This window comes from Hippoglossus stenolepis, chromosome 3 (assembly GCF_022539355.2).
Source record: "Hippoglossus stenolepis isolate QCI-W04-F060 chromosome 3, HSTE1.2, whole genome shotgun sequence".
Classification (NCBI taxonomy): Eukaryota; Metazoa; Chordata; class Actinopteri; order Pleuronectiformes; family Pleuronectidae; genus Hippoglossus; species Hippoglossus stenolepis.
The window spans coordinates 8,769,506-8,794,140 of NC_061485.1; the positions used below are offsets into that span (position 1 = coordinate 8,769,506).

Here is a 24,635-nt window from a genome sequence, read left to right on the forward strand (position 1 = left end):
CCCTCAATTTAGAGAAATTCTAGATCTGCCACTGCTTATCCCTGTTGGATAACCAACCAGGCAAAGCAGACAACCTACTACCTACACCACCCGAAATGCCCAACGTTTAATTGTTCTACGTAATACGAGTACTACTGAAGTACAATGAATTTAAAGTCCAATGGCTCTCTGGCCCCTGGGTAGTTTCACGCTTTGCCCGAATCCAGCTGTTCTCATTCTTCTCTCATAGAGTCCCTGTGTTAGTTTTGAAAGTGGATCAGCTGAGCTTCCTGTGGTTTCTGGCTGTCACCAGTTAACTTGACAGATGGAGACTGGATTGAGGAAGCAGAGTGAGTGAGTCCCTCCTCCCTGGGAGAAGGGATGGGTTCAGTGCTTCAGTACATGCAACCTCCCTGTTGTTTCTCTGTTGGAGCCACACAACAGTCTCATATGTCCTATCGAAGCTGTGCTGTTTTGCTTTTGTAGGTTTTACCTGCTTCCTCTGAGCAGCAGATAGGTTATCTCATAAAGTTCCGTATCAAAGGCAGCGGATCAAAGCGGATGATAACTGATGGGATCGTGGCTGAGGAGGTGGCACTCTCAAGTGGCCAGAGGGTGTATTACAACTACAAGCTGTCAAGGCATATTCTGCAACAGCTCCAACATACCATGAGGTCAAGAAGGCTGAGGCCACTTTAGGCCAGCTCAGATTTTTGGACACTGAACCTCTTTAAAATGTGTTAAATTTCAAATAGTCACTCAAACAGTCACATTATACGGTTGCACCACAATGGTTTAGTGTTTCAAAAAGATGCATCTCTATACTGGTGTTGCAGGGGATGAGACAGCTGCAGTGTTGTCCGCCCGTCTAATTATAGATGGACATTTGCTTCTCTGGAGCACGTTATTATTAGAAATCTCACCGGGCAGTTGACTCATTAACTATGCGAGGGATTTCCAGCGAGGGAATCGAGAATTGAACAGGCAGCAAATGATGCAACTTCAAGGTCCACAACACTTCAGAGGAAATGGGCTGATGAACACAAAAAAAAGTAAAGATATAAGTGGGAACAGAGGACGTGCATGGAGAGGATTTTTGTGTTTTATATATATATGTTTGGAAGGTGAGTGGAGTATTTGTACTTTCACAGTGTTTCATTAGGCCTTCAGCTGACACTCTCATGCATACAGCCTTACAGGGACTGAGCAGCCTTCAAATACGTCGGCATATGGAGAGGGACAGATGGCTGCTGATGAAAACACACCGGCCTTCTTGAAAGAAAGGGACAGAAATCCCCAGAGATGTTTTCAAGTGAATCAACAGAATATAAGAAACTCTGGCTAATAAAGTGGGTTGAAAAACACAGAAAGTCATTATTTAATCTTGCTGAGCTAACGACCAGCAGTTCCGAGGCCTGAGACTGAGGCAGGACATGTGCTTAGAGAAAGGTTGCAGTAACACGCTAGAAAATGGTAAAGGTGAAGAGTTTAGAGTGGCAGTGTGGATGAGATCAGGTCGGGTTACAGTGAGGCTGCTGCTGCTGCTGCTGCAGAGACACTCTCTGAGTGAATCCTGCTGCCAGACACCAGCCAGTCAGAGAGACAACTCGGAAAACACACCATAAACAATCATTTATTCCTAAAATAAACCTTGTTCAGTTATCGGTTACATCTCGGTACAGGGGGGGTGGTGGCTTTAGTGTTCAGTGCTTTGTTTAACACGGTGAAAAAAGGCACTTTTACCCAAGACATGATGTAACATTTCAAAACATCCAGGTCAGGGTTACGTGTATTTAACTCAAATTCTTCACACTTTTAAGACCTGGTAGATTGACGACACGTACATTTATGAATCGTTAAGTTAGAGCAGAGGAGGTGTCAGACGTTATGTCAGAGACGTAATAACAGCAGGTCAACACAGCAGCTCAGGCAGAGGGAGGACAGGTTTCTTTCTTTTCTCTGTTGGAGACGTCAGGATGAAGCACATTCTTCAGCTGACGTCTCCGTCGTATAAACTCTTTGGTTTTCTAGTGCAAAAGTCCTTTTCCCTGTGCGGCGGTCCCTCACATGTGCTCTGGGTGGTTCTGCAAACAGTTGATGAACTCAGTGACGGGGTGGCTGTTGAAGCAGATCTGGTAAACAGCGGTGAACAGAGGAAACCTGGAGAGACCGGAGAATGATGTGAGAAGGATTGAGAAGGAGCTGGTGAACACTTGGGGCATTTTTGGAATGAAGCTTTAGATTCAAACCACTTTCACACGGATGTATGAAGCTACAGCTAACAGCCAGTTAGCTTAGCTTAGCATTAGGTCAACTCATTTGTAAATAAATAAATAAAACTGTGCATCTTGTTCGTTTGATTTATGCAAAAACCAAAGTTTAAAAATAACAATTTATGAGTTGTGAAATAAGAGTCATGTGCTTCTCATCCATCATCCTGCGATCAAATATGAGACAAACGTACTTTTCCACCATTTTTTTCTGTTTCAGGATTTCATGGACCTCCATCGCAGTTGCTGGACCTTGAAGCTTCTGTCCGTTCAGCAGCTCGTTCTCTAACTGCTCGATGGTCTGAACACAGAGATGATTGGCTTCACATTATTATCACAGATAAAGATGAACACACACAAACACATGGGGAGAAAACATTGTGTTTTCCTCGTACTTTTCCTGTTTTGGCGAAGGCCGCCCCGATCTTGCGGTTGCGTCCCCCGTAGCAGGTGGTGATGAGGTCAGCGATGCCGCAGCTCTCCAGGAAGGTGGCGGGGGAGACGTGGCAGGCCGTGCAGAAGAACTTAGCAAAGGCGATCATCTCCATCAGGCCGAGACGAATCACTGCCGCCTTAGTGTTGTCGCCGAAGCCCAGACCGTCACAGAAACCTGCTCCGACTGCCACGATGTTCTGCAACGACAAAGACAGAGGACATGTTACTGTGCGGTCTCTTTGTACTAATACGTACCAGGGCTACGCTCTAAATAGCAACTAAAGACTGGTGTTATCTCTTTGCTGCTTTTAATAAATACACATCCTGTTGAATATTATTTTAATTTAAAGAAAAACCCAAACGATCAAAATCTAATGTACAATCAAACCATTTGGACCAATTATTGGACGAGCATCTTAAACATGTAATTTTAAAGTTCTCAGTAGAAAAGTTTTAAATTGACCAGCATGTGAACACGTCTGAAGAATCAGAGACATGGAGGCTTAACCTGAATTTAAAGTGAAAGTGCAGTAGATGTCTACAAATATGAAACCACAAAAACATAATTTCATAAATATGCATCTGGAACATCTTTTCCACCATTACATCTTTTTATGCATGTTTCCTTGTGCATTTCAAAGCACAGACATAAATTAAAATGTCTGCTGGCTTTCTAATAGTTTTGAATATCAGATTAGATCAGAGGAGAAAGTCGACCTTCAGAGCTCCACAGATCTCCACGACATCCGACTCCTCCACTACGGTCACACGGAAGTTGGTGGTCTGCATCAGCTCCTTCAACATGGACCCGTATGTTTTGTCTTTACACCCTGTCAGCAAAGATTAAATAATCAGCTTCTATAATGCAATTATTAAAAAATATACTATAATGTACAATAAAATGGCAAGAAGAAAAACCTCAAACTATACTGTACTACAAAAATGATTCCAACATGCCAAAAATGTGAGGATGCAAAAGACAAACAAACTAAATAAAGACAAATAAAATTCACTCAAAGTCATTGAGAAGAAAAAGTAGAAGTGCTTGTCGAGACTTTGAACCAATGAACAACTGCAGATTGAGTTTCTGCCATTTTTTCCCCACATGCTTCATCGAGTATTAAACTCATACCAATGGTTGTTTCACAGAACTTCTCCTCAGCGACCTCGTTGGCGATGTTTGCTCCCATGAGGACGGTCATGGTGATGCCCAGCTTCCCTCGGATCACCTCTGAGATCAGCTTCAGACCCTCTGGACTCGCATCGATGCCCTGCACGAGACAGACCGCCACAAAACTCACGTGAGACAATCTGAGAGGAAACACCGCAGCTCTTACAGACCTCTGTGTGGATGTTACCTTGATGAGAGACATTCCCACAGTGTCCTTCTTGATGTGATCTTTGATGGTGTCGCACACTCTCATGATGAACTGGTGAGGGACCACAAAGATCAGGATGTCGGCTCCTTTCACAGAATCCACCAATTCTGGAACAGCCAACTGAGGAAGAGAGGAATCAAGACTTCACTCAGGGAAAAGTGCAAACTGTTTGTTTCTGAAATATTTTCCTCATATTTCCTTGATTTCAGTATCGTTTCCTCGTCGTACCACGTTGGGGGGCAGCTTGTGACCAGGCAGGTATTTCACATTCTCATGGTCTGTGTTGATGATTTCTGTGAGTTTACGGCCGTTCACCGTCTCCTCGAACACCCACATGTTCACTGTGGTGTCAAACTTGTCATACTTGGCTGCGTTGGCGCCCACGATCTTGGCAATGGCAGAGCCCCTGTGGACACGTAGAGAGACACACTATGATTTTGTTTTAACACTGAGCTTGTGGAATTCATTATCTATATCATGTATATTTCTTATAGTCCAAAGTTATGACTGATTTAGAGACAGTGACGCATCTCTGAGTTTTCTCACTAGTAAACAGGAGTCAGCTGACACAACTAACACACTAACTCCATTCACTGACTTCGACTGTAGTGTAAACATTTCACCTCACATGACTGCAAAGATTTTTCAGATGTTTTCCCAGACAAGAATAACACAAGAGATGAAAAACTAAAACCTCTCATTCAAACACAGTGTATTGAATATCAACAGAACTAAGATCTTTACATTGGTATTTACATTGATCACTTTTTGACTTGAGTGTTTCTATTATCTGCAAAAACTTTACAAGACACTGAGGTGGAATATTGTACTTTTAACTCCACTACAAATATTTAACATAATAACTATGTCAAATAAGAATTTACTAACAAAACATGATGCATTATCACAGATAAATTGGTCCAATTACCCTCTAGTAAACGTCTAATAAAGTAAAACTATATATATAACCAATATATTGTTTTACTATACTATAAACTATATATATTAAATATATAGTTTCACTTTTACTAGAGAACCTTTACTGTGTGGTATATATACTTTTACTGGAGTGTATTAACAGTGTGATCTTTTTACTTTAACTTGTACTGAAGTATTTTTACATTGTGGCAATTCTACTTTTACTTGTACACTTTTACAGTGTGTTATTTCAACTTGTATTGAAGTATTTCTTACATTGTGTTATTTCTACTTTTACTCGTAGTACAGTACTTTTATATTGTATTATTTCTACTGTTACTTGCACTAGAGTACTCTTAGGGAGTGTTATTTTTACTTTTCCCAGGGTGAGGCTTCACTGACTGCAGTAAAGGTCACGCAGGCTCAGGGTGAAGCTGATTCAACACTAATGTTGTTTAATGACACAAAGAGTGTGGAGAGTGTCAAACTAAGATCTTGGAGCTTTGAAGCTTCAGAGGAATCAAACAGCTCCTCTCTGCTCTCATCTCACTCTCATGAAACACATCCAGGTTCACTGGGAGTAAAGTTTCCTTCCTGCTGGCAAGTTTCCAAACTTTTAGACTCAAAAACTGAAAGAAACATTGTGTTTAATCAGCAAAATACAGATATGGTGCCTGTGACTGCACTATATTGTTCACAGCTGCAGTGATAAACCTGCACCACCACTGGTTTTCACTCCACAGTCTCAGACCTGCAGAAGTGCATCAGAATAATTCAAAGCTCCACTCACCAGTTACCAGAGCCGATCACACACACTTTCTTGGGAGCTGCCATCCTGTGTTTGGACTTTCCAGATGGATCTGCTGCTGCTGCCGGTGTGAAGACGCACTGAGGCCGAGACGCAGAGTTTTTATACAAACAGACAAACAGCTGAGGAGGCCCGGGCCCTCCCTCTGCTCATGGTTGGTCTGCTCCGCCCCCCCCTCACTCTCTCTACTTCACTTACTACACACACACACACACACACACACACACACACACACACCATTATTTACTCAAGTAGAAGTACAGATACTGACAAAAAAAGTACAAGTACTGATTCAACCTCTTTACTCAAGTAAAATTATAAAAGTACTGGTTCTGAAATGTACTGAAAGTATAAAAGGAAGAAGTTTTCTTCTGACTCTACCTGTGCAAAGCGAACTGAGACTCACACTAATATAGTCCGAAGACTTTTTAACTTGAAACACTCAGACGTCAATCACAAGAAAAGAAAACATTTTCTAAAACAGGAGTTAAAGCAAAAAAAACAAACATTCGTGATCAATTGAATGAAGAATGTTTAATATAAATAAGGCCAGGGATGGAATAACAGTAGATACATCAAAAATCGAATTACCGTTTTTTTCGATTGCATAAACACTAAAATCAAAAGTATTACACAATTATCAAAACCTTACACTCAAGGAGCAAAACATCGGCCCAGATCTGCACCACTATAAGCACAATGTCAGCTTCACACTTTTTGCAAAACAATACACACAGTGATTTGCAAAACACTAAACACACTTGTATACATTAGACACAGAAGTATATCAAGATGTCACTTCCTTGCAATTCCAAAGCACTGACTGTCAAATGACCCCCCCTATGAGCCAATTGGTTCAACACAGCCATCAGGTGCGCAAACACATGACTGCTTAATTGTAGACACACCAATCAGGTTTAAGCACTATACAAATGCAGCAGGTGAGTTCACCTGTCTTCAACCAAAATGGAAGGAGTCAGAAGAAGAAGAAGAAGAGTGAGGGTGAGAGGGGGAATCCACAGAGGAGGAGAAGGAGGAAGAGGAAGAGGAAGAGGCCGTGCCAGAGTTAGAGGTCGAGGTGGAGGTGGAGGTAGAGGAAGAGGAAGAGGAAGAGGAAGACCTGAAGCAGGAGGAGAATGTGCTCAAAGAAGAAGAGGACCAAATTTATCAAATGAAATTCACGCAACACTAGTTGACCATGTCGTGAACCACGGATTGATGCTGAGGGAGTCTGGACTAAGAGTTCAGCCAAATCTTAGCAGATATACAGTGGCATCTGTCATTGTAACCTGTCCTGGATACAGAAGCTTCTGTTTGTCTGATATTTGCTGAGCTTACAGTGTTATGCACACTACTGTAGTAGCATGAAAACTGGGACATGTTTTGTTGTGATTCTCCATGTTGACATGTTGACTTATTTGGGAATATGGAGAGAAATAAATTATATTTTCATCAGTCTGCAACATTGGTCTTGTGTAGTGTTTGGTGAATTTATTGTATATTTGCACTTTCTCTGTGTACTTCACTTACAGTACTCTGATCACTGAGAAGTAGAATTGCTAAAAGTGTTTTAGGTTAGCAACAGCAGTGTGTAACTGGTTCAAACAGAATTAAGTCATATGAAACGTGTGTGTTTCATATGGTAACAAAATATGGTTTTGATAAATTAGTGTATAGTTTTTACAAGAGTGTTTCATTTTGCAAAGGATCTGAGGTGTTCTGCTGATTGGGTGTGTGGTTGTGCCAATTGTGTGTAGTGTTTTGAAAAACCAGGCCGTTTTAAAAATCGTGCTTAAGCAATCGAGAAAAACTGTAATTCGATATATTGGCCAATATAAATATATCCCCCCCCCAAAAAAGCATGTGTAAACACTAATGCACAGCTTTCCTGCATTGTTTATGCTATAAAATAAAAGTTTTCATACCAGCACATGTCGGCATAAAGAAACACCACCAATGTGTCTGTGAAAGACTGATCGGGCTCTACTTTCTATATTTCAGTTTATAACAATTATTTAACACATTACTGTTATTAAGCCAATGGTTCCCAAACCTTTTGGACAGTGTCCCTTTCAAAAGAATAATCTAGAGCCACTTGTGATGTTTCAGATGTCGGAGTAGTTCGTCAATTTAACCTAAAAGACATTGACCAAATATTAAGTCCTAACAACCCTACTATTAAGTAGTTCCACCTCAACCGGCTGCTGTTAACACATTCCTGCATCAGGATTAAATATTTACTAATGATATAACATCAGTCAGGAGACATTTTACTGTAGAATTCTTATTATTTTTCAACACTTGTGTACTGGCTTCAGTTTTTGACTCAAGTTTAGTTCTTAACAATTTCTTAAACATTTGTTGCACTAAAACAAATAATCAATTGAGTCAATCAATTGTAAATCGATGAAGGGAAATGAAAGTGGTTTTTCATTATAAACAGAAACACTAACAAAGAAGTTTGCACATACAGCTACATTTTACATATCCTTTATTATAACATAATAAGAACATACAGAAAAATAGGTTTGGTCCATGAAAAAGTCTGCAGATTCAAATATTACTGCAGTCCAACCAGTGTTGTGTCTTACATCCCAGAGGTTCCCACAACTCGTTCCAAATCATGCACCTCCCCAAACCCACATTAGTGTATTCTTGGAATTTGTTAATGAAATGCACACACACACACACAAGAGTTTCAGCCAGGACCCTCGTCTTCATCTTCATCAGTGAAACAACCATTAAACCACAGAGGTGTCAGGTCTTCAGCAAAGTGTCAAAGAAGCAACGTCTCTTCACATCAGCTCGTCCACACGTGAGACGGAGCTCAAGTGTTTCTAGCTTCTCTGCACATGATCAAAAGTACACAAAACTATAAGCAGTAGATTTAACTCCTCCCAGCTCGCAGGCAACATGAATGCTGAGTGCATTCAGCTCTGCGGAGCAGTGGTTCATCAAACGGGACTTTACGTACTCTTTACGCTGTAGTAGTTAAATCACTGGGCTCCGAGAGCGAGGGCCGATTAATATAAATACTGGTTCAACTATCGCAGCGTAGACAAAAAGTTAAGAAAAAGATCTGTCAGGATAAGAGATACAATTTTTACTTCACATCCATCTTCAGTTTTTTTCTGCTCATTATTTACAAAACTATATAGACTAGAGGTACTCATACTAGCTACTTCCTTGATAATCTGTACTATCTAACAAGACAAGTACTGTATAATACATATAAAAAACAAAGATCAATGGTAATGAACAAAAAAAAGGAAGAAAATAAAACAACTTCATACTAAATGGCACTTAACAAAAAGTAACCGCTTTTCCACAGAAATGTATTTTCTGCCACGACCGACTGTGGCACCAACTGTCCAAAGAAAACAATGAGTGATTTGATTGATTACAAACACAGTCACGATCAATATCTAACTGAAGGGGCGAGCATCAGGTGGAGTGTACAAAGTAAATTTACTTTTCAGAACGGGGGGGGGGGCAAAGAGAATCAACACATTCCAGCTGATTTAAAGATTTGTTAAGTCCCTGGGACACTGAGTTCAGTCTGTTCGTATGTATGGAGAGAAAAGGAATGCTTCCAGGTGCCTTAACCTTAGACATGCAGGAGGAAATACATTGTGCTCAAGAAGCTCTCGTGTGAGGGGGGGGAAATAAAAACGTACAAAAGTGTGGAAGTAGCTACTGAAAGTAAGAAAAATCCTATATAACAGTAAAACCATGTAGTATCTATGTCTGTCTGGGTTTGAATTGCGTCTGTACGCCGGTGGTAAGAAGTTTGTATCCCCCCCCACACACACACACACTGACAGACACATCAGTTTTCTCTGACAGCACATCTGCCTCCTGTACAGATGTTTTTAGGTGTTCCTGATGCCGAGCGCCTGCTCCAGCTCCTGTCGTCTCTGCTGGACCTGAAAGACAATTCCACACAGATTTAATCAGCAACGTCACGATGAAACTGAACTTCATTAAACCGACAGGACCAAGAATTAAAGTGTCTTTCTGCATTAGCACTGAAGGTGAAATGAAGATGTGTCTCCATTAAGAAGATTCATTGGGAACTATTAAGATGATCAATTTATTGTTTCGGTTATTCTTAGTTTTCCAGTGAAGATGTTAAATATTCTTTCAAATGTGATGATTTAAATTTTCTGCTTCTCGTCGTTGTATATGATAATAAATGGATCAACTTTTATCTTAAAAATAATAGTTAGCTCTATGAGAAAATGACAAAAATATCTGTAGCTCCGACTTTAAAAAGAGAAAAAATAATAATGAAAAGGTTTTAATTAAACATTTGACCAATATCAGTGTTTTTACGAAATTAAGTCCAGATGTTTTATCTGGATTTTCTGACATTTCTTAAACAAATGATCAAGTCTAAGAAAATAATGTGCAAATATATCTATAAATAAAAAAATCACAGTGCTCTACTTTAGTGTCAGAGAAAAGGCTCCAAGCCTCGATTAATGAGGATGTAACAATAAAAGAGTAAAATACAGTACAGACACAATTAATATACATCTTCAGAAAAGTCAATATAAATGGCTGTTGTTTACATTTGAGTTACTTCAGCTAAAATTCACAAATTTCAAAGTAAGATCCCTGAAACTTACACTAAATGAAATGATGTTAGATGAGCACTAATGTAGCGCGGTGAAGAAATGTAGGACGGAGGTTCGGACAGTTGGTTTCAATACATTACCCTTTAAGACCTAAAATATGAATTAATATCCCCACGAGTTTAATATTAAAAAGGAACACTGCACACTTGTTAATATGCATGTCAGGGCTGCTAGCTCTTAACTGGGAAAATAAAAAGAAACCATCCATAGCTTATCATCATATATGGCATTAGAAAATTAAATTTTAGGAAACAGGGGAGCCATTTGCCTCTGGGGTGAGGCAATATGAGTTATAATATGAATGTGATTACCAGAGTAGAACATCTCAGGTATGGAGAGATACTTCATTTGGCTCTGCCTTAAGAAGAATGAGCATTACTCCTTTGTGTCCAAGTTTGTTTGTACGAATTTGTACGTTTTAGGATTTGTTTTTCCCCCGTCTTCCTCTTTCCTTGTGTATTTATGTTTAATATATTATATTTGCTGGTATTAATCATAGACTGTATATAAAGATAGACGACATTACTTTGTTTGTTCAAGTATTCATTGTTCTGCTACGTCCGATTTTAATAATTTGATGCTATAAAAACGGGTTGAACTGTCATGATTGACAGCTGAGACTGATTGTTGACAATTGGTCGAGGACATGTATCAGCGGGACCTTGAAACCACGGCTCCAGTTCACAATCATTACTGTGCAGACTCTGGCTCCAAATGATGTTAAAAGAACAAGATGGCAGAACTTATTATTAGGGATTTGTTAGCCTCAGTTTTGTACAACAGAAGGAAGATGTTTCACCCATCTTTAGTTACAGTCTCTGGTATAAACCCTGATTGAATTGTAGACACACTATCACAATCACTGCTGCAAGAGGAAGAGTCAGAGGATCACCAAAGAAAAATTTGAAATCAGTTGTTAAGGATTTCGTCTGGAGGTGGTGGAATCATGATGATTGATGCCAAAACAGAGGGTAAAATACAGGAGGAAAAACAAGGAGAATGTGATTACCTTGGAGTAGAAGTAGCGACAGACGGCCTCCTGAGCCCACGGCTGGTAGTAAAACTCAGCCCGACGCTCTTCTTCTGGGTTTCCTACCACATCAGTCATGGTCTGGTAACAGAAAATAAACATTGATAAAGAGAACTTCAATGAGCCCAGAGGCTGACAAATCAAATAGAAAACAAAAACACAGGAAGAAGGATTCTATTGAAGAGACTGAATCAAACAACGACTGCAGTTACGATGACCATGCTGATAAAAAATATATATTGTTTTCTGATAAGCTGTAGTGGAGCAGCCAGCGAGCTCTGGACTGAATACGTTAGACTCCACAGATTCCACACTGCAGGTGGATGACAGGTGGTCAGCAGGTAATCGGCTCCCTCTGCAGGCAGAGGGAAGTCCGGCGTGAATCCAGTCAGACATGTTATTCGTTTCACATGCTATGTTGACTCTGCGCTCCTGTCACACACTCGAGTTAGCAGCTTGAGCCGTGTGTGTGTGTGTGTGTGTGTGTGTGTGTGTGTGTGTGGACAGTGTCCACATAGTTACATCATTTAAGTTTTGTCTTTCCGCAGATGAACCTTGGATTTAAATCAATGTCACTGTGACACAGCAAAACACAGCTCGACGGCAAGACATTTTCTGAACTTAAAGATTACTCAGGCTTCCAAATGCAAGCGTGTATGTTTACACTTTAATTTATTCCGATTTATCGGATTGCCATTTGATGTCTGAGACGTTAGCGAATGTCAAGTGGTTGTCAATCATGTACATCATGTACCCTTAGAATCAAACTTTAACACAAAAAAACGATCAGATTTCCTTTAAAAAAGGAGGTAAAACTAATTTCAGGAGGAGTCAACAATACACAAACTACATCGCACATGTGTGAGTGTTCATGTCATATCTCAGTTATTAAACCAGATCTAACATCTCTCCTGCCAGGTGTCTGACAGCGGACCACTCAGGAGGCATTGACCTCCATTTCCATCAAATGTTGCTACATGGATTCATAGTTTTGTGGTTCAGTCAGTTTTTAACAAGAGTTGAATTGTTTAGTTTACAGCTCAACGTGCTCCTGTTTCGTGTGTAAAGAAGCAGCTAAAAACAAAGTGCAATGATTTGATAGTGAGAACTCAGTGGGTTCTTCATAAAGGTTTTTACACTACATGGGAACAGAATTTCATGAGGCAGGTGGGTGAAGCCTCCACAGTAGTGACAGTAATGACAGGGCACTAAGTGTCTCTAGTTGAAAACAAACGACTCTTCAGGTCTGCAGTGAAGCACTTTGCTCCAGTGACACTGGTCAGTGGAGAAACAGGTGGTGATGCTTCTTCATCTTTCTGATCCATGTGTTGTTAAAACAAACATTCAGCCAAAAAGACCTTCAGTGTTAAAAGTGGTTTCTCTCTTGAATTGACACCACAACAACAAACTAAAAACTTAATGCGGCTCCACCTTTGCTCTCATTTAAAAGCATGCTGCAGCACAAAGACATTTAAAGAAGCTCCACTGACGACAGCTTTGATTCATGTTTGAAGGTGAATTGTTTTTCGGGCAGAAACAACATGGTATCTACAACGAGAGTGGTTCAAAAACAAAAAAGTGCTTCAAGTTCACTTAAAGATCCAGTTCTAGGAGTTCTAGGTGATGACGGACAGACTGACCTTGAGGTCTCTGCACTGGGACTGCAGCCAATCGTTGATAAAGCCCTGAGGATCTCTGGCAAAACTCAGCATGAACTCTCTCTGGGTCTTCAGCTGGTTGATGGTCTCAATGGTTTCATGGATCTGTGGGAATTAAGTAGAGAATTAGGTATTGATTAAATATTAATATAGACAGATTAATCAAAGAGCAGATCAAGAAATAACTTTGCTGAGGACAGAAAGATTTTTCTTCACCACTTAAGCCCTAGACGGGTTATAATTTGTTTACATACTGGAAATCAGCAGCAAAAACAAAAACTGAACCTAAATAAACCTCTTAATCAGAGTGACACCTCAACGAAAATGATTCAGATGCTACTGAAGTTCTTAAACCTGCTCTAATGCTTCTTCCATTTTAATCAGTCTCTCCACTTAAGCCATTTGTAAAATTCATGCTTTTAATCCTCAGAAACGTCTTCCTCCTCCTCCTCCTCCTCATTCTGCATGAGAACTGCGACTTGCTGGATAATCTGGAACGACGTCAAGTATTCTTATAATCTGAAATCCTACTTATTCATCACTTGCATAATAATCTGAAAAACAGATTAATATGTTTTGGTGAGTAACGCTGAATATAAACAGTTGCATTCACCAATTGTGGGAAACACCAGAAAAACTAGATTAACTATTCTATGGCCTCATCATTGTGTTTTTTATAAAATAAACAAAATTAACATCATTATATCCATGAAAGCTGTATTTTGAAAAGAGTGGTTTGAACAAAGGTAGAATAAATGCAGTTGGTCCTGTATCGGGGTTTATATAAGTCTGGTTGTGTGTCAACAATGGCCGAGACAACCCAGACAGGTTCTTCTACGAACTGTATCTGATATCAGCAATCAAAAACTCAGAATAAAGTTAAAAAACCAGAACGGCGCCTCGAAACAGAAAACAAGCTCTCTGAATTTATATTGTTGACTTGTCTCCGAACAGAGACGACACAGTGGGACGTCGTTTCAGGGAACGGCTCCATGTCCTATCAATGTGATTGTAGCCATCACGGTCAAGGTAATAGTTGTCAGCAGGAGGTCAAGAAGACCTCAAAACCGACGAGAGCGAAGGCAACAATACACCGAGGAAGCAGATATGTGTGAAATTAGCCTCAGCAGGTTCACACAATAGGAAGAAAATAGCTCGTTCACATTAAATTTAAGTCGAGTGTGCTTAAAATTGCGGTTAGAGCAGATGGAAGGTGGAAATTCACAAGACTTGATAAAAATGATAAGGAACGAAAAATAACGAAAAATATTAGTTTTTCTACCGTAGGGAACTACTTAGCAGCATTAAACGCTCACAAGAAATTCCATGGAAAAGGAAACAACTGCCCACTGTGACCACACATGTCTATAACTCTCTGGAACAAACAAAACTCGGGGACATCCGTAAAAAGAAGAGCTGGTGACGGCTCTACCTTGTTGTCCAGTCCTGCGATTTCCTGCTGACTGGCAGTGGAGAGCAGGAAGGAGTTCATCTGGGTCTTCAGTGTGTCGTCCACTTCCACATCAATGTCATAGCAAGCAGTCTTCTTTTGGTCATTAGGGTCCACACTGTAAAAAATACATCGTTTATACAGGGATTTGTTTTGTGTGTGTTCACTGTTAAAAAAGCAGCATGTGATGACAGACCATCAAATTTAATGCAAACCTACTCTTCATGTTCGGTAAAATTCCGACAGAACAGACTAAAAACCCAAAATACATCTTAACAAATTGGTCGATCAATGGAAAACTGGCAACTACTTTGATTTAATATTTGTGTTGTTTGCAAGCAAAGTTTTACATCATGTTTTTGCAGCTTCTCCTTTTGCAAAAGTTCAACAGGGACATTATTGTCACAAGCAGTTTATCTTGTTTATCCAGCTTCTAATACTCTCAACAGCAGTTAATGAAAATGTGTGATGATCATTTTTGCCAGTTTGAACTAGATTTCAATGGGAACTATCTCCTGTAGACACCTTTATAAACAACCCCAGTACCTGATCACATGGTTGATGATGATGGGCTCTGGAGGCATCAGCAGTGCATGCAAGCGCTGCGGGATCTCGGAGAACTTCATTCTCTGGGTCTCAAAAATCTGAAAAAATTAAAACTAACGGTTAGAGTACGAGAGAACAAGACCACTAACATCACAAAAGAGTAATAAAATTAGAGGCATAATTGTAGTGTCATATGTTTTCAGAAGTTTGAAAGTTTAGTGTGTGGGATTTAGTGGTGAACTGAAAACCCATTGTCTCACCCTCTCCTTCCAGGCTTGTGTGGGGAAACCCACAGTGGCCTTCAGATAAACAGAAAATGAGTTTCTTAAAGGTTCAGTGTGTAGAATTTAGTGACATCTAGTGGTGGAGTTGCATGTGGCACTCCACCACTTCCAAACATGAAAGAGAACCTGTGGTAGCCTTCATCAAAACTCAAAAGGTGTTTAGTTTGTCCAGTCTGGGCTACTGTAAAAAAAAACATGGCGGCCTCCATAGAGAGGACCCACTACTGATGTAATATAAAGTATTTAAATATAAAGGGCCCATTCTAGGGTAAGGACAACAACAATGTGTACAATTTAGATGAAACACACTAGTGAAAACATCACTAGTGTGTTTTTATATTCAGTTTCTGCTGATAGATCCTTTTCACCCAAATCTTACACACTGAGCCTTTAAGCTTAGTTCTTGCTTAGGGCTTGGAAATTTAACAATAGAGTGGAAACAAGTAGTCGATCGACAGAAAACAAATCTGCAACTGCTTTGATAATTCATGAATCATTCAAGTGCTTTCTCAAGCAAAAACTGAGGTTTCAGCTTCTCAAATGTTCACTGCTATTTAGATTTTAGTTTTAAGGCATCACCTTTTACACCGTATAGAAATGTGAATGACAGTTTATATAAAATACATTTTATTCTGAAAACCCAGATTAAAATTGATTTCATATCTCAAGCTTAATTGCAGCCAATTCTGTGCCAGTGATGGTTTGTTGCGCAGCTCAGATTCTTTTGTGTTTGACATATCTACTCTGAACAAATGCATTCTCCTCTGCTCTTTTCACTTTTTATTCTCCCAAGGTTTGTTTCTCTCTCTGCTGTTCGAGTAGTTGTGACTTCTGATTTATACAGATTTTATCGCTCTATTGTCCACAAAGCAAGTCTTTATTCAACATTTTCCACCTCCCAAAATCAAAGTAGTACATTTACTAGAAAGTGTGAACAGTATAGGTATCATAACCTGTCAAGTATCATTTCATACTTTTACTCTATAGAAACTCAATATTAACATCCTACAATCCTGTTTATCTTGGCAGTATTGAAAAGAATTCGCAGGGAAACCAGTCAGTGATCCAGAGAGAAAGAGAGACTCCATAAAAGGAGAGACGGTAGGAGAAGAAGGTGACGGTTAATTCTCACTCTTGAAATTGCACAAAGACATTTATGACACTGTCCATCATCCCAGCTTCATGCACCAGCTACAGTTTGTGTTCACCACTTGGATTAATCTCATTTTCCCCCTTTGGTGCATGTTAAAGTAACAAAACAATTTTTAAGAGGAGTTAAACTTCTACAAGGCTCCACTCACCTGCTGCAGGTACTTGTCACAGTTGATGAACTCGCGCTCATGAGGGTCCTGGAGTTTGTGGGTCTTGACGTACTGCCAAAGGGCCTGAATGATAACAGGTCTGGTCTGGGTGTGGATACCCAGCATACGAGCCAGCCGGGGGTCCAGCTTGAATTGAGGGGGCTGTTTGGAGAAAGGTCAATTTGTTGAGAAAGGTCAAAGGTGACTCCGGTTATTTACCATGAAGATATTTCTTTAAATATATGACATGGTCCACTGTGACTGGGCAAATTTGTCAATGTGTCTTTTGGAAGAACAAGAAAAACACTATTTCTAAAAGGAAACCTAAATGACCAAAAGACACAGACAGAGAAAACCACTGAGCATTTACCTGGTAGTCCAGCATGAGGAGGACGGTGCAGCGAACACCCACATCACCTGGCCTCTTCACCTGGAAACCATCAGTCTCCTGGGTGGTGGCGGTCCTGTGCCACTAAAAGAGATGACGGACATTTTACTAACAAGTATTTACTGATCAGTCTATAAACAGATATTCTTTCATTTAGCAGAACAATTACAAAAGATTCCTAGCATGAATTGAACATTAAAAGGTGATGTATTGATAATACAGTCAGTGAACACTAATCCAATGCAGCTATTTTTCCAATTCGGCATTAGGTTTAATTTTATGCCAATAAATTGACAGGCCATAGTGGTATTTTTAATTAATTAATTATTATAAAATTCTACTTATCTCATGTATGTAAATGGTAAAGAAAAAGCACATGTATTAAAGTAAAACAATCTTCTAAAATACAAGGGGGGTAATTACATTGATTTGCTGCTGCGCAACAGGTTTCCTTTTAATTTACCGAGACTGTGGCCCCCCACCAAAGGAAAACTGTGTATATATCAGACATACATTCTGAGAAACACAGTGATCTTACTTCCACAAGGTGATTATCTGGTCCATAAAGGTCCTTGTCCAACTCAATCACCAGGGACTTGAAGAAAGAAGAAAACTTCCTTTTCTGTTTGGTGGCTTCATACTTGGACACGGCTGTCTGCAAAACACAGGTCATTCATGTTAGTTATGTTTTTGGAAATAAATGCGAGCTATTTAGTTTGAATTATCAGTGCAATATGTATGTCTGGTCGCTCCAGTGAAGTGAAGCTTTTGATCTAAATCAAGACAAGAATAATTTTGTCATTATACCAAGGATTAAATAGTTATGACAAACAATTAAATAAACATAAGAGAAATTATGTGTTCAATATTCAAATACACAAAACTGCCACCAAATTAGGGCAAGAGAGGAAATTATCCAATATCTGATTTGTCACTTTATTAAACTGAAGGGAAAAATGAAACGGACAGAAACACTATGAGCCCCAGTGAGTTATTTGGTGCTTTATCTTTTTAATTTGTCTGAAGAAAGTGTAATGGAAGAGAAAGATATTAGCTTAAACCACTGCTATAAAAATATTGTAAGGAACTGGGGGGAAGAGGCACCACTGACAAATAATCATTTGTGACAACTTAATAAAAAAATTATGCCAAACTGAAAAATTGTTGTTTTGTTAGTACACACTAGATAATACATCCTACAGTATGTCATATTGAATTAGACACTCACAAGTACATTTAAATTAGACAACAGTCACAACTTGGGAAATAAAATGTGCAGTGTTTCAATTAGCTTACATCTTCCAGCAGACGCCCTTCAACACGCAGCTCCCACGATGCAACTGTGCCTTCTCCGTCCTCAGCATCCGGCTTCGCAGGGTTGAAGGTGTTCGATATGAAGATCCGAAGCTTCCTCTTTTGCTAAAAACAACCAGTCAAGACAAACTCACGTTAAATTCATACGTTTCTATCACTCAACACTGGCCTGATATCTAAACTGATAAATAACGCTAGTGGCCAAACTTAGGTTTCTTTAACTGAAAACTGCTATAGGACTTTAAACTGTATTTAAGGTTTGAACAGGAGAGTATGAGGGAGTCAAGGATTAAATGAAACCGTACCTTGATGGGCCTCTTGAGGGCCTCTTGGATGTCCAGCCTTTTGCGCATGATGGTCTGGTCCAGCTTCCTCTCAAAAGCCAGCAGATCCATATAAGCCTGAGACTCTGGGACCAGTTCCCTGATCTGGAGCAGTAGAGAAGATATTGGTTACAACTGGAGCAACAAACAAGTACAAGAGATTACGCCTCAAGGAATTCACCGTAAGTTGTCAACCATATCCTCATATTGATTTAGAATGAACGTTATGGCAGCATTTTGTCTAGTTACTCTGTATCTCAAAGAGGAGCTGTGCATTAGTGATGAGAAGAGGTTTGTGAACCCATTTAACTTATCTGGCTCTTTGCAGTGATGCTCAAGGTAATAAGATAAGCTTGAGCTAATGTGTCTGCATTGATCATGCGTATTAAATATTCACAATGCTGGAGGGAGAAAGTAAGTGAACCATTGGATGTAATAACTGGTTGAACCTTCTTTAGCAGCAATTACCTCAAACATGTGCTTCCACTCACTGGATCAGATCGGCACAATGTTCAGGAAGTATTTTTGACGACATTGAGATTTCCCAGGATTTTGGTCAAATCACACACAAACACATATTTATAGGGAACATTAATTCCCACAGCAGGCTAGATAGAACGAACATTCAACACTTTTGTAAATGGAATATAAGATGTTTTAATAACTTTTAACGGCAGTTTTGAGGAAACCTGGAGGTAGAGTGGGTCATCCACTAATAAGAAGGTTAATGGTTTGATTCCTGGCTCCTGTTGAGCACTGTACGTACAGCACCGTCTATATGACTGTGAGTGTGAATATAACCAATATTGTAAAGTGGGTTAGGTTTGAGCTCTCGATAAGACTAGAAAAGCACCAGCTAATGCAGTCCATTCAATCTGGGGGGAAAATGACACTGATGATACTGTGAAGTGCAAACACTCCTATGACGTTAAACACAGCTCTCAGGAACAACCCTTTTTTGAAGCATCTGAATTTACATTCGAATGGACTTGCAAATGTAATCTCTCCAACACACTCAAGGCCAGAATAAATGGATTTCTGTTCACCGGAATTTGACTAATACTCACCCTCTGAGGTAGAATTTTATCAGCCATCTTCTTCTTCTTTGTGCTGTAAAAACAAATTAACAAAGCAAGAAGTTTGAGAGTGAGTCGAGGCAGCTCTGTGCGTCCTCACCTCATCCGGAGGTGTAGACTCTGCAACAGTAGTGTGACAAAGACCCATAAAGAAGGGGCTGGGGGGGCTTACTGCTGGTTGCGGTTCTGCTGCTGCTGAACCTGCTGAATCTGCTGGGGGGCTGGCCTCTTACGAGACGGATCCATGACACCAGGCATCCCAGGGCGAGAAACAGGGCTGTTGCCGTATACTGGGGGGCCCATGGCTGGTCCCTGAGGGGTCATACGGCTGGAGGGAGGCATGCCCGGTCTCTGCACAGAAAAGACAAGTAAAAATGACTATTTTAAGAAAAACACTTCAGACAATACTTTCTGGGCATTCTTTTTACAGCCACTAAATCTGGAGCACAGAAATATTTGATCATCTGCTTTGAGGTATTGCAGATGTGAAACAGATTCCGCCAGTGTTTCGTATTTTCCGCCTTGGGTGCAGGAATCTGGTCTGCACAGGTCCATAACTCAAAATATGAATAATATTCTAACTTTAAACCTTTGTCCGGACCCACACAAAAAGGTCACAATCTCTGAGAAGCACCCCACTCAAACATGAGTAATTTTGCTGGAGGGAAATTACTGTCAACTGGACACTGTCCTGAAGTTTTATTCACTTTTCACGAAACACTTCTTGAAAACCATTATTCAAAAAGAGGAATGGATGCGTGCTCAGAGATGTGAAACACCCTGTTCGCTTAGAAAGTGAATCTAAATCATCATCATGCCTCTTAAGAGAAAGTATTTCTGCTAATTAATGTGTGCATTTCCATTTTAATTCATGGGTCCGCGAGTTGCTGTGAATCTAAAAACGCCTGAAACGGTGAAAGAACAAAACAGCTCATTTGTAAAGCACCCTGCATTTCCAAGGTCAGCGTGTGAGATGAGAGCCTTGAAACGGCTTTTGAGGGAAAGAAAAAAGCAGATTAATAGCCACGATCCTCACATCCTTTCACTTCAGTCTGAATGGTTATTGTCTAATAAGGTGGTCATATCTGCTATAAGACAAAGGATTAAATAATACCAAACGAATCAGTGCTGAAATGTGAATAAGCCACAACACATAAGCAGCACATTGCCTAATGTCAAATAATTCACCAAACACAATGAAAACAAGATGTTCTTCTTTTCATTAAAGACGCATCTGCCTGGAACATCAATTGTCCTACAACAAGAGGCAACAACGTGCACGCAAACTCATTCCAACGACTAAATGTCGAACAAAAACGGCAACCAACTCACCAAACCGTGTGCTAAAAACTCAAAGAGGCGACTTTGTGCACCTAACTGCATGAGTGCGGGCGAGAAAAGCAGATGAATGAAAAATCCCTGACTGCAGTGTTCCCTCCAGGAGCCAATCTGACAAATGGTAGAGAATTTAAGGGACTATCTCCTCATGGTGAAAGGGTGGAGGCGAGGAAGAGTGACGGACATGGGCTTGTCAACAGCACAGGGTGGATGTATGTGCTCTACCTTTTCCACAAAGCGCAGTGTGGGCATAAAGGGGACTGTATGTTGATCATTAAGTGCTTTTTACACAATACATCAGCACAACCTTGGTTTACCCGAGAACAACTGGAGTTCAGCAGTATTCAGGCTCTGAATCCTCTTTGACTATGTTGTGAAAGGCAGCTCGTAAGACTGAAAGCAGTCAAGGCTGCTAGAGAAAAAAACGATGCACCATCCTTTCACTTGTGCTTCAGGCTGCCAGTAGCTAAGCAGCAAACACTTCAACTCAGATCAGCATTGACGATTAGATTTTTGTCACGAGTCTAGGAAACAGTATATTAGCTGGAGATGACTAATGATCCATTATAGTGGTTCCAGTCCAGTGAAAACACTGCACAAAAGATCAGATTTGTAGTTATAATCCGACGCTCGCACACGGACAAATCCACCAACATTGTGTTACTGAGAAAACAATGTGTAGGTCAAGGTTTTAAATCCCCCTCAGCTCAAAAATGTGCTTTGTTAAAAGTGCATATATGGAGAAATTGTCCATGTGACTATTTTCACATTTGTCTGAAGGCAAAAATGTATTCTTACTGGAAGCCAGTCATTGTACTTTTTATTTTATTTAAAAAAGAATTTACATTTTTATAAAACCAAAGAGGTCTTAATATTTTCCACAGTGCACAGCACGTGTGAAGTGGGAGACATCTTGTGTCCAGTGGTTAAACATTTGAAATTAACAATATTCTCTATTTATAGGTTCTGGATGTCTCCATAAGAAGGAAAGGACAGATGTAACTCTGAATAATAACTTATCAATTAAATTTGATGAAAATAGTAGCGATATTAGTAATAGAAACATTGCTCATACGATCAGGGTACTTTCAAATATCGAATCTTTGAATGTTTCAATGAACATCCCTGACAAAGGAGTCACTTTTCACTTTACAACTGTAACATCTTTTAATAGATCCTGTTATAACTCCAGAGAGCACGATGTCCGCATGTGCAGTCGACTACTCGTAACTTAGAGACTTTCATCTTTTCCATAAATCTGTCCTGCTACTTATCGGAACTACATCTACTTCACTCAGATGTTCACTCTGTGGTGCATCAAAAAGGGGAAAAGTCCTATTTACCAAGTTAGAACAACACACTTGAAAGTTTAGATGACTAAAATAAAACAAAAACAATATACTCGCAATTTATTTTCTCTGTCGGTTGATGACTTAACTGCACATGTAGAATCAAACTCATTTAATTGACTTGTAAGAATCTGCAGCAGTTTACTCAGTTTGCTGAAAGTTAGAAAAGCTCTGAACTTTATGGAGTGACCATCTTGGACTAGTTGCGTTGACGTGTAATTCCTCCGGCTGCCAGCTGACTGCAGCTTCACTAAATGCAGGGAAAAGACGAAGCACTGTGCAAAGTGCAGAACTCCAGCGGGTGATCTGTCTACAACACACTGTACCACCTGGTTCGAGTCCCTCCTTTGATCTCTGTTTATATCTGAGGATTAGCATCGACTCAGACTGCAGCCTGTTCATTCAGACGTGCACAATGAACTACGGAGCTGTGCAGCTTTTAAACTTTCTCCTGCAACAAACTCTGCAAAGTACAACACCAGATATTAGAAACTCGCTTTGTTGAGCTTTTATTTAACGACTCCAAGTGTTCACGGTTTGTTTTCAGGTAGAGAACCGAGCAGTTAACCGGCAGCTAGCCGCGTTAGCCGCCTGAGCTAATTGGCTACCGTGACTAACTAGCTAAGCTTAACGTTAGCAGGCGGGAGGTTCGGCGGATTCAAACCAGCGAACAAACTCTCACACTCGGCCAAAGTGGTCTGTGTACGTGCCGGTGGCGGGCTAACTGCTCCTCGGCCGGGCGGTGCGTCGGTGCGAGCCGGGGCCCGCACCGGCGGCGGAGGTGAAAGTTAGCCGCTGGTGACAAAGCAGCGGTGGGAAGGCTTTGTTCTAGCGGACAGGCTAACGCGTCAGGAGCCAAGATGGAGCGATATCTCACCGGGTATCCAGGCCCGGGCATCGGGGAGCGGTACATGTGGTTCTGCGCGGCCGAAGACGGGCCCATCCTTCCCGAGGGAGTCCCGGGCCCCATGCCTGGTCCCGCGCCCGGTACCGGTGGTCCAGGTCCCATCGCTCCGCCGCCACCACCCGTAGGTGCCGTCTGGAAGCCGCCTCTGGCCGCCATCTCCTCTGTGAATGACGCCGCCGGTGGAGCAGCCGAGTTACCGCGAGAACTGAGCCGCGGGAAGTGGCTGCGGAGCCTCGGTGCCCCCTGCTGGAGGGGTAGGGTACTTCAGCAACACTGAGTTGGAGGGGATGAATCTCATTAAATTCGTGGTGGAAGATAAAAATCTTTTATATCGAGAAAATACAACATATAAATTTAAAACTACTGTTACATGTAAAAGTCCTGCATTCAAAATTCAAGTATTAAGATGGATGGATAGATGGTTGGACACTGTCGAACCTGTGGATCCTGCGTCAAGCGTCTGGACCACCACTGTGTCTGGTGGGTTGGATTTGATATTATAACATCTTTATACTTCTTTGAATTGTACATTCACACCACATCATGAAAGTGAATATTGAATTATGACAGATTAGATAACTGCCCTGTAATTACACAACAACGTTCATGTCTTAAGCAAAGACTCCTACTGTACCCACTGGTTTCCTCAGGGCCGTGCACAGACATTTTGGGGAGCGGGGGCTCAAGTGAAAAACTCTTTGCATCCAAAGATTGATTTTTAAATGGAAACTGCTCCCAGCAAAAATGTCTTGAAATGTAAACTTGAACTAGAAAACTGGTAAACTGGGATCTGTCTCAGGCCAACCAGGAAGACAGGGTGTCTATTTGTTTGTGAGCTTTATCAGACACTTTCCTGAACTGCACACTGCCAAGAACATTAAAGATGATGATGTCAGTTTTATAAATCTCTTTATACCTCAAGCACAGTTTCTGAATTGTTTCATTGTCTGCAATAGACTTACAACCTCAAAGACAAAAGAATAAAATGTATATATGATGTTAATCTTCCTGTTTATTATTCACATTTACTATATAGATAGAAACTCCAGAACCAAGCATGATATACTGTGAGTATACTGAATCTATTACCACCAAACTAGAATAACCCACATGATAGTCTGACGAGGAAATATTCAGTAGTCTTTCAAATGTAAACTTCAAATACTACATCTACTGAGTTATTTTAAATACAGCAGGTATATGGAGCCAACATATCCAGGTCAGCTTGGGTCTCACAGATCT

General features: G+C 40.5%; 2 protein-coding genes across 3 annotated transcripts; both read right to left on the reverse strand.

The window, feature by feature from the left end:
- Positions 1-1,596: 1,596 nt before the first annotated feature.
- Positions 1,597-5,928, reverse strand: LOC118103439 (glycerol-3-phosphate dehydrogenase [NAD(+)], cytoplasmic). The gene is made up of 8 exons (XM_035150398.1): positions 5,772-5,928; positions 4,292-4,469; positions 4,043-4,183; positions 3,817-3,955; positions 3,402-3,514; positions 2,645-2,881; positions 2,444-2,550; positions 1,597-2,139 (listed from the first exon to the last, which is right to left on the reverse strand). The coding sequence occupies exons 1-8, from the start codon at positions 5,813-5,815 to the stop codon at positions 2,043-2,045; spliced, it is 1,056 nt and encodes a 351-aa protein (XP_035006289.1). The 5' UTR covers positions 5,816-5,928; the 3' UTR covers positions 1,597-2,042.
- Positions 5,929-8,263: 2,335 nt separating this feature from the next.
- Positions 8,264-23,596, reverse strand: smarcd1 (SWI/SNF related, matrix associated, actin dependent regulator of chromatin, subfamily d, member 1). Of its 2 annotated transcripts, XM_035150361.2 has the most exons (14): positions 23,364-23,596; positions 19,972-20,150; positions 19,791-19,833; positions 18,706-18,828; positions 18,383-18,505; positions 17,625-17,741; positions 17,069-17,170; positions 16,699-16,860; positions 15,374-15,412; positions 15,114-15,211; positions 14,550-14,685; positions 13,100-13,222; positions 11,439-11,540; positions 8,264-9,715 (listed from the first exon to the last, which is right to left on the reverse strand). In XM_035150361.2, exons 1-14 carry the CDS (start codon positions 23,547-23,549, stop codon positions 9,662-9,664), a joined length of 1,587 nt encoding a protein of 528 aa, XP_035006252.1. In that variant the 5' UTR covers positions 23,550-23,596; the 3' UTR covers positions 8,264-9,661. The 2 variants fall into 2 exon arrangements, with proteins under 2 accessions (XP_035006252.1, XP_035006259.1); XM_035150368.2 differs by lacking the exon at positions 15,374-15,412 and having other exon boundaries at positions 23,364-23,594.
- Between the last annotated feature and the right edge of the window lie 1,039 nt (positions 23,597-24,635).